We start from the raw sequence: 10,834 nt of genomic DNA on the forward strand, positions 1-10,834 counted from the left end.
AAGTATTCTGGCAACGCGAACACCTGCCGTGAGTTCCTAACCCAAGTTCAGCTCACCTTTAATGCTCAGCCATTCCGGTTTGCCGAAGAGGCGGCCAAAATAGCCTTTATTGCCAATCTTCTGGAGGGCCCCCCCCTCAGTTACTTCAACGCCCTGCATGAGCAGGGTTCCCCCACAGTTCAGTCTTTCGCCCTTTTTGCCGGCGAGCTCAAGCGGATCTATGACCATCCCATTCGTGGACCACAGGCCGGTCAGCAGCTTTTGAGACTCCGGCAAGGCAGACGTTCTGTGAGAGAGTTCGCCAGCGAGTTCCGTTCCCTCACCGTCGAGTCTGGTTGGAATGACCAGGCGCTGCTCGCCGCTTTCCAGAGTGGGCTCAACCGAGTCATTGGCAGAGAGATCGCCCTGAGGGAGGTGCAGCTTTCCTTAGACGAGGCCATTATCACCGCCATCAAGATCTCTGACCAGATGGCCCAGTGGCAAGTGGAACCCCTTCCCCCAAGGTCCACAGCGTCCTCAGTGGGGGGAAACAGTGGATTTCTGCCGGAGGAACCCAGACGGCCCGTACTTCAAGCCTTGTCCCCCGGTCCCCCAGGTGAAGAGCCCATGCAACTAGGTCGCCTCTCTTCTGACGAGCGCCTTCGGCGGATTCAATCGAGGTTGTGCATCTACTGCGGGCAACAGGGCCATTTCCGTGCCTCCTGCCCCTTGCGACCAAAAGAGGAGGCTCACCAGTAGCAGTGGGGATTCTGGTGAGCCCAGCAGTCTCTTCCCCTGATTCCCGGTGTCGTATGCAGTTTTCTGCCACTCTTCGGTGGCACTCTCAGTCCTTGTCGTTGCTTGCCCTGGTTGATTCGGGGGCAGATGAAAACTTTATTGACTCAACTGTTGCCTCCCAGGCAGGCATATCCCTCGAGCCTCTTCCCTCGCCCCTGCGAGCCAATGCCCTCACTGGTCGCCTTCTTGCTCAAGTATCCCATCGCACCGTGCTTGTTCATCTCATTGTTTCTGGTAACCACCATGAACACATCCAGTTCCATGTCATATCCTCACCTCTTGCGCCCATTGTCCTTGGCCAACCCTGGTTAAGGCTCCACAACCCCCATATTGACTGGGCGGCAGGCAAGGTAGTGGGCTGGAGCTCCTACTGCCTCTCTACCTGTCTGCGCTCTGCCCGCTCTCCGTCTGAGAGCACCTGCTCCCCAGCCATCTATGAGCCTCCTGATCTGTCTAGAATTCCTACTGTTTACCATGACCTCGGTGAGGTATTCAGCAAACAGCGTGCTCTGTCACTCCCACCTCACCGGCCCTATGACTGTGCCATCCACCTGATGTCTGGAGCCCCACTCCCTTCTAGTCGACTGTACAATGTGTCCCGTCCTGAGAGAGAGAGCATGGAGAGGTACATTCATGAATCCCTGGCAGCGGGCCTCATCCGCCCTTCATCCTCCCCGGTGGGGGCCGGCTTCTTCTTTGTGGGTAAGAAGGATGGATCTCTCCGTCCCTGCATTGATTATCGTGGATTAAATGATGTCACTATTCACAACAAGTATCCATTACCGCTAATTGCCTCTGCTTTTGAGCCCCTTCAGGGAGCTACTATTTTCTCCAAGCTAGATTTACGTAATGCTTATCATTTAATTCGCATCAAGGCAGGAGATGAATGGAAAACTGCTTTCAAGACCCCCCTTGGTCATTTTGAATATCTTGTCATGCCCTTTGGGTTAACTAATGCACCAGCCGTTTTCCAAGCCCTTGTAAATGATGTCCTCCGTGATCTGCTAAATCGCTGTGTGTTTGTTTACCTAGATGACATCCTGATCTTTTCCCGCAACAAAGAGGAGCACGTTGAGCACGTCAGGCAGGTGCTTCAGCGTCTCCTGGAGAACAGACTCTACTGCAAGGCTGAGAAGTGTGAGTTCCATGTCACCTCAACTACATTCCTTGGGTTTATCATCGAGAGTGGCCGGATGAAAGCAGACCCTGCGAAGGTGCAAGCAGTGGAGGAATGGCCTCAACCCACTACACTGAAGGATCTTCAGCGTTTTTTGGGTTTTGCCAACTTCTACCGCCGTTTTATCAGAAACTACAGCCGTGTAGCTGCACCCCTTACCAAGCTGACGTCTACGTCCATTCGCTTTGCTTGGACTGCAGAGGCGGAGGCTGCCTTCAAGGAGCTGAAGAGGCGTTTCACCACGGCCCCTGTCCTCATTCACCCGGATCCTTCGCGTCAGTTCACTGTGGAGGTGGACGCCTCAGACTCCGGGGTGGGGGCCGTCCTGTCCCAGCGTTCAGCCGATGACCAGAAACTCCATCCCTGTGCATTCTTCTCCTATCGCCTGGACCCTGCTGAGCGCAACTACGACGTGGGGAACCGGGAACTGCTTGCAGTCAAGATGGCTTTGGAGGAGTGGAGACATTGGCTAGAGGGGGCAGAACACCCATTTGTTGTGTGGACAGATCACAAGAACCTCGCCTACATTCAATCTGCCAAGAGACTCAACTCCCGCCAAGCCCGGTGGGCGCTGTTCTTTGGCCGGTTCCGGTTCACCTTAACCTACCGTCCAGGCTCCCGCAATGTCAAACCTGATGCCCTGTCACGGCAATACTCCCCTGAGGGTTCCTCCAGTCCCGAGCCCATCCTTCCCTCGTCCTGTGTGGTGGCAGCAGTGACGTGGGAGATCGAGTCGCTGGTTCGTAGGGCTCAGCAGGATCAACCAGATCCAGGTATTGGCCCTGCTAACCGACTTTTTGTGCCTGATTCTGTCCGCTCTGAGGTCCTCCTCTGGGCTCACACGTCTCGCTTTGCTTGCCACCCAGGAATCAGCCGCACCCTGTCCCTCCTCAAGCGGCACTTCTGGTGGCCTACCATGACCGCCGATACACAGGCCTTTGTTTCCGCCTGCTCTGCATGTGCTCGAGGAAAGTCATCGAACCAGCCGCCTGCTGGTCTGCTCCGTCCCTTGCCAGTTCCTAGTCGCCCCTGGTCCCACTTGGCCCTAGACTTTGTTACTGGGCTCCCTCTGTCCCAAGGTAATACAGTTATACTCACCATTGTGGACAGATTTTCAAAAGCAGTTCATTTCGTGGCTCTCCCCAAGCTACCCTCAGCCCTTGAGACAGCTGACCTAATGGTGCACCATGTGTTCCGGCTCCATGGGATACCTGTGGACATCGTCTCTGACAGAGGACCCCAGTTCATCTCCCAGGTGTGGAAGGCCTTCTGTCGTGCCCTTGGGGCCTCTGTAAGCTTGTCATCTGGTTACCATCCTCAGACTAACGGGCAAACAGAACGGGCCAACCAGGATCTGGAAGTGGCCCTCCGGTGTGTCGCTGCCAAGAATCCCTCTGCCTGGAGCACCCACCTGGTGTGGATTGAATATGCCCACAATTCCCTGCCTTGCACTGCCACAGGTCTGTCACCGTTTGAGGGGTCCCTGGGTTACCAACCGCCACTGTTTCCAGCTGAAGAGGCCGACATTGCTGTTCCTTCAGTCCAGAATCACCTGCGGCGTTGTCGAAAGATGTGGAAGGATATGCGGGCCGCCCTGCTCGGCTCAGTGGACCGTAATCGGCGCTTTGCTGACCGCCATCGAACTCCAGCACCACTGTACCAGCCTGGCCAACGTGTGTGGCTGTCTTCCAAGGACCTCCCCTTGAAGACTGACTCCAGGAAGCTCTCGCCCCGTTTTGTTGGTCCTTATGAGATCCTCTCCATCGTCAACCCTACTGCGGTCAAGCTCAAGTTACCCCCTCACATGAAGATCCATCCCACCTTCCACGTCTCCCGGCTGAAACCAGTTGTGACCAGCCCACTTTCTCCTCCAGATGTGGCCCCCCCGCCCCCCCGTGTCATTGATGACCACCCAGCCTACACCGTCCGGCGGCTGCTGGACGTACGTCGCCGGGGTAGGGGGTTCCAGTATCTTGTGGATTGGGCAGGTTACGGGCCTGAGGAGCGATGCTGGGTGCCGCGTCGCTTCATACTGGATCCGTCCCTCATCTCAGATTTCCGCCGTGGGCACCCTGACAAGCCTGGTGGATCGCCTGGGGGCGTTCCTTAAGGGGGGGGCACTGTCATGGTCCCTGCCAGTGTCCTGTGTGTGTCTATGTATTTGTCTGTCTGTCTGTGTTTGGGCATGTGTGGGCGTAGGCTTCCTGGCTTCCCAGATTGACGCACCTGGCTCTGGTCATCTCATCTCACTCACCTGCCTGCCATCTGCTCATCAACCTCCACTCTATAAAAGCCCTGGTCTTCTGCTGACGCGCTGCCAGATCGTTTTCACAGTCTCCGTGCGTTGCCTGCCTGCTTGCCTGCCTACCTGCCCTCCTGTTTGCCTTCAGCTCAGCCTGCCTACAACCTTCACTCCAGAGGACTACACCTACCCCCCCCCCGTTCCTCTTTGTTGAATAAAGACCCTTGGACTATATTTAAGTGTCGTGTCTGCATTTGGGTCTGCCAGTTTTGCAAATCGTGACAAAGTTAGATAAAGGTGCGACTTTATCTTAGTATATTTGCAAAATCCTGTATATATATATATATGTATGCAAAGGGTGTTTAAACTATAGTAGGAAAGCACTACGTAGTTGACGTAGGCTACGTCCAGGAGCTCTTTACGCGCATGCTGCCTCCGGAGTGTAGTTTTAGCACAGACGTTAACACCGTGCGCTTGAGCACCTGCGAAGATGGTGTCTCCAGAAGCCAGTTAAGGGCACACACAGCTGCTACTAACGAAGATAGTGCGCAGCGGGGTTGCTACTGCGCAGCTGCGTTGCTACTGCGCAGCTGCGTGGAGGCTCCTACGCAGGTTCTAGGCTACGCACGAGCTCAAATTCGTTTGGGAAACCCGGCCCTTGACTATTAGCATATGAAAAGAATGACAGACTCTGGGACCTACATACTGAAATTCTCTATCACCTTTGGTGATTAACATGGTATGAGGAATGACGAATAGACCCTGGTCAGATGACCTTAGGGTCTTGCTGGGCACATAATATCGTTTTAGCAGGTCAGTTAAATATTCAGGTGCCTGAGCTCATGCAGAGCTCTAAAATTGAACACCAGGACCTTGAACTGAACCCTGAAACAAACAGAAAGCCAGTGCAAAGAGGCCAGATGAACTGGAAGTTTTATTGAGGCAGGTGAAAACTGCAGTAGTCAAGGCAAGAGGAAACAAAGGCACGGATAATCAATTGTAGGCCTAGGTCAGAGTGTGAGACTCACACACACACACACACACACACACACGTATGCGCACGCGCACACGCACACGCGCGCACACACACACACACACACACACGTATGCGCACGCGCACGCGCACACGCACACGCGCGCACACACACACACACACACACACACACACACACACACACACACACACACACACACACACACACACACACACACACACACACACACACACACACACTCACTCAATCCATCTGAACTTACTTTGATTGGAGATCTCTCTTTCTTCGCCTGTCTCAGAAAAGTGGAAGGCAGTGTTTATGAGTTGTTCGCTAGGAGCCTAAACCGATTCAACCATTGCAATGCCAGGTAATCTCTGAAGATCCATATACAGTAGTTGTCTTTGGCCTCCGGGTTCAAAGCAGCCAGTGTGCCAGTGCCAGTGAGCACTCTCCAAAATGTGCATTGATCTCTCCTTGCACAGCATCGATTTGATAACAATGTAGAATAATCTTATTGTCTGTGTATAATCTTATTGTCTAAAATAATCTTATTGTCTGTAACGTCTGTGTCGCTCTGTGAGTGTCCAACAGTTTCTTCAACTACAAATGCACAAAGGTTCTTGTTATGTGTGCGTCTTCTCTTGCTTGGACAGCTGGGACCTCCTGTCACAGACTTGTAGCACAGAGATTTCATAGTGTAGTAAACTCATTCTCTGTGCACAGTTTCGGTATGCATTCAAACGCAATGTTCACAAGTGCACCTGCAGTGATGTTTTCAAACATTTTCATGTCAATGCCAAACTGATATGTATTTGGTCGCAGACCCCCATCAGAAAAGATTGTTTGCCAGGGATCCCAGAAGAAAAGATTTGTGCAAATAATCCAAATTCAAAAATATTTAAAATAATATAATAATAAAATAAAAAAAGCAGATCTACAAGCTCACAATGCGCTGTGAGCTTGCAAATCGGCTATTTCTGAATCGCCTCAGTATACAATAGGGTTAAAGTGGTTAAATTGGTTGTGATGTTCTATTAACTATTGCTGGAGACCCCCTGGATCAACCCCCCTCACTATTCCACCACTACTCATCCTCCTCCTCTGATGTGGGCTTCATGCTCTGCCCACCAGGATCTTATTCGAACAGCTTGTGATTTTGGTCAAATGGCAGAGCACTGGACAGCTTATTTAATGCATTGCAGAGACATTTGTTCAAACTGTCAAAGTCATTTCTGTAGTCCGTACATTTCCAATCAGAGGTGTATTTTTCAACAAACGCAGCAACTTCATCAGACTCCAGTGTGGTCTTGAGCTCACAGAGGGCCTCCTCCACATCAGCATAGTCCTGACCAGGTCCTTTTTGCTTGATCGTCCCCAAGCGTTCCTCCAGCACTTCAACACGCTCGACCAGACACTGGCGCCGTTCCTTGTTGCGCATGGCACCCTCACGGAGAGGGGAGAGTGAAGCTGCTTTGTCCATGATAAGGTCTATGAGATCCATGACTGATTGAAAACAATGAGAGATAGTAGAAAGGGCGAAAGGGGGACAGATAGGTTAAAATACAATACAGTAGATTGAACCATAACATTCTTTTCTCATTATATTGAATAAGTGACAGCTGACTTTAAAGTTGTTTATTTACCTAAGCAATATTACACTTGAGGGTGTGCTTTACCATTATTGGCACTAACAGTGATGAGGTGTTTGTGCCAAGTGCTCTAAGCATCAGTGAAAAGCCAATAATGACAGTAAAGCACACCCTCAAGTGTAATACTGTGATAATAGAAAGGTTACCAAAAAATCTATCTATCTCTCTCTCTCTCTCTCTCTCTCTCTCTCTCTCTCTCTCTCTCTCTCTCTCTCTCTCTCTCTCTCTCTCTCTCTATATATATATATATATATATATATATATATATATATATATTGCTGACAGAGACAATTTCTAGTCCCTGTTGAGACAACCAGCCAACTAGACCTGTCCCCCAAACTGAAAAAATACCACGTGTAGAAAGACACAACTCCATTGTTAATTATTCTTGTGACTAAGATATCAGCTGAAATATAAACATTTTGCTACTACATCTTAATCGTAATAGACCCATCCTCTCACTTCTCTTCAGCTCCTCATGGTCCTCCTTCCTGTCTGCTTCATCCTCTGGCTGTTGAGAAGCTTTGTCGAACAGCTTGTCTAGTATATGATCGTGGTCAACCTGCAGAGCCTTGAAAAGCTTGTTCAATGCGCTGTTCAGACTGCTGTTCAAACTCCTAAACTCACTGCTGTCCTTGTAGTCTTTAAACACATGCTCGTGGAAAGTATCATAGATGAATTTTTTTACAACATCTTTTGCAGACTCCAGTGTTTTATTGAGATCACAGAGGGCCTCCTCCACAACAGCTGAGTTCTGACCAGGTCCTTTTTGCTTGATTGTCTTCACCGGTTCCTCCAGTCCTTCCACGCGCTCAACCAAACGCTGGCACTGCTTCTTGTTGCCCTTGACCTCCTCACAAAAATTGTAGAGTGAAGTTGCTTTGCCCACGATGGGGTCTATGAGATCCATGACTGATTGAAAAAAATGAGAGAAGGGAGAAAGGGGGACAGATAGGTTGAAACGCAATGGATTGAACCATAACATGCTTTTCTCATTATATTGACGAGAAGTGACAACTGATTTTAAAGTTGTTTACTAAAGCAATATTACACAAAAGGGTGTGCTTTACCATCATTATTGGCACAACAGTGATGAGGTGTTTGTGCCAAGTGCCCTAAGCATCAGTGAAGTGCCAATAATGACAGTAAAGCACACCCTGGAGTGTAATACTGTGATTATAGAAGGGTTACCATCTAAATAAAACATATCAAAAGTGTATTCTTATTGTGGGGAAATTTGCTTTCAAAACAAACTAGCTTTATCTACATTTCCCTGGAAACACATGGGGTCTGACAGAGACAATTTCTAGTCCCTGTCGAGACAACCAGCCAACTTGAGATAATGCTTTCTAGAGATTGTCATTTCTCAAACTGAATACCACGCGTAGAAAGACAAAACATCATTGTTAATTATTCTTGTGACTAAGATATCTGCTGAAATAAAACTCATCATAGACAGATTTTTCTAATAGTAGTAGAACCCGCCTCTCACTTCTCTTCAGCTCCTCATGGTCCTCCTCCCTGTCTGCTTCATCCTCTGCCTGTTGAGAAGCTTCTTCGAACAGCTTGTATAGTATATGATCGTGGTCAACCTGCGGAGCCTTGGAAAGCTTGTTGAATGCACTGTTCAGACCGAGGTTCAAACTCCTAAACTCACTATTGTCGTTGTAGTCTTTAAACACATGCTCGTGGAAACTATCAGAGATGTATTTTTTGACAACATCTTTTGCAGACTCCAGTGTCTTATTGAGATTATGGAGGCCCTCCTCCACATCGGCAGAATTCTGACCAGCTCTTATTCGCTTGATTTCCCCCACCAGTTCCTCCAGCCCTTTTACACGCTGGGCCAGACGCTGGCACTGTTTCTTGTTGCCTTTGACCTCCTCACAGAGAGTGCAGAGTGAAGTTGCTATGGCTATGATGGAGTCTATGAGATCCATGACTGATTGAAAAACATGAGAGAGGGGAGGAAAAAAGGGGGACAGATAGATTGAAATCATCATAACATGCTTTTCTAATTACTTTAAAGTTAATTGTTTACTTAAGCAATATTACACAAGAGGTTGTCCAATTAATTGATTAGTTAATTTGAGTTGGTTCATAATAGACCTCTACAGTATATTGGGTTTCTGACATTGAGCTCCCTAGACTCCTGGCTCCCCAAAAATGTCTCATGAATGTATTCAATTAATGCTGTTCATGTCTTTGTCTGGATTTTTTTACCAGACACACTACCTGCATCTCACATCTGTATCAGAATTACACATTCTGCACTTAAGGCTGTATCTTGTGTATTATTGTTGTAGTTATCTTGTATTAATTGTTTTGATTATTTGATAGGGACAGAGAACATTAATGAACACAACCCATATACAAATTTTAGAAGTAAACATGCTGGTGTTATTAGCAAGAATACTGATACATTCCTTGGGCCGGTAACAAAAAACAAAACAAACAAACCAAAAATTACAATGTTTTGTAATTTGTATTAAAAATCTAGTTTGGTGGAAATGGGTGTGGGATATTTGGGGAGTTGCGTCATGATGCAAGGAGTCCAGGGATAAATAACATGTTATTGTGTAAATTACGGAGACAGAGTTCTAAAAAAACAACAACAAAAAATCTGGCTTAAACTGTTGAAAACAAATAAGAAATAGCAGTTAAAATAATAACATAAACAGGACATGTAGTAACAGAAGAGAAACAGACATACCATTTGTTGAATCATGGTTGTTCCTGTCTGATGTTGATAGTAGAGGTAGGCCTACTAATGACACACACACACACACACACACACACACACACACACACACACACACACACACACACACACACACACACACACACACACACACACACACACACACACACACACACACACACACACACACACACACACACACACACAAACAAATGAGAAGCAGGTATCTTATAATGGTAAATCGGAGCTCTGTGTGCACATTTTATCAAATAAAACCCATAAGTACCTTCAGTTCCATCCCTTGGTGAAGATGCATCTGCATTTGTGGAGTAGAGAGGAAAATGTCAGTTTGTTTCACATAGTTACCGTCAAGTTAGTATATCAACATCAGGCAGCTCTAGGCTTATTTACTGTATGTCCCATATTTCTGTTGCTTTTGTCGTGTGATGAGATTACCCAGATATGTTGTGGACACTTCACACGATCACTCAATGTTTTATTGCTGTAATAATTGTTTTGGCTCGTATTCTCATTTATTATGAATGAATGAAACAGAATGTGTGTATGGTAGCCACTCTTGCTACTTTGTCTCCTTTACCATTATCTGTGCCACCTGCTGTGACAGCAGCTTGTTGTATAAACTTAGAAAACAACACATGAACTTAACCGCCCTCTGTGCATAGCATACGCACTGAAGCCAGTAGAGCCAAGGGACTCAACCAACTGCAATTTTATATTATTTTGAAAGTTAAATTGGACATGACCTACCCTACCACAGCGCTATAATTGATTTATTTATCTTTTATTGGAGGTGGACATTGGACATGAGTTGGAGGCTCAACTCGAAACTCCTATCACAAACTGCGCCCATAAAGTTCTCAAACAGAGTCAGACCCACATGAAGTCAACAACATACCCTTTATATGATCTGTTATGAAATTCAAACGCAATATAACACAATATAACATAACATGAACGCATGCACGTGCGCGCGCACACACACACACACACACACACACACACACACACACACACACACACACACACACACACACACACACACACACACACACACACACACACACACACACACACAGTGTAATTACACACATTAGAACCATGTAAAGATTACAACACGACTTTTGCTTGTGAAATTGCATGTAGCTATTTAGCAGTAACTTTGCAAGCATGTTGTATGTTATGTGTAACTTAAAATCAGAAGAGATACTTACTATCATATTTCAGCACCACCAAACCGATAAGGATGATGAGAGCAACAATAATCCCAACAAT

General features: G+C 47.5%; 2 protein-coding genes across 2 annotated transcripts in view; both read right to left on the minus strand.

The window, feature by feature from the left end:
• Positions 1 to 6,673, minus strand: part of LOC311060620 (uncharacterized protein) — a 21,696-nt gene extending 15,023 nt beyond the window's left edge. The window contains exons 1-2 of the mRNA XM_084078858.1: positions 6,320 to 6,673; positions 5,454 to 6,287 (exon numbers count right to left, since the gene is read on the minus strand). The gene's annotated coding sequence lies outside the window, so the exon portion shown is untranslated. The remainder of the gene's footprint in view (positions 1 to 5,453; positions 6,288 to 6,319) is intronic.
• LOC311059544 (uncharacterized protein) lies at positions 4,598 to 10,834 on the minus strand (the record flags this gene model as incomplete). Its single annotated transcript, XM_084077556.1, has 7 exons — positions 10,774 to 10,834; positions 9,828 to 9,857; positions 9,554 to 9,607; positions 8,333 to 8,782; positions 7,303 to 7,752; positions 6,437 to 6,694; positions 4,598 to 4,728 (listed from the first exon to the last, which is right to left on the minus strand). Exons 4-7 carry the CDS (start codon positions 8,778 to 8,780, stop codon positions 4,598 to 4,600), a joined length of 1,287 nt encoding a protein of 428 aa, XP_083933682.1. The 5' UTR covers positions 8,781 to 8,782; positions 9,554 to 9,607; positions 9,828 to 9,857; positions 10,774 to 10,834.

The sequence above is a fragment of the Gymnoscopelus microlampas genome (assembly GCF_963454915.1).
Source record: "Gymnoscopelus microlampas genome assembly, chromosome: 14".
Lineage (NCBI taxonomy): Eukaryota > Metazoa > Chordata > Actinopteri > Myctophiformes > Myctophidae > Gymnoscopelus > Gymnoscopelus microlampas.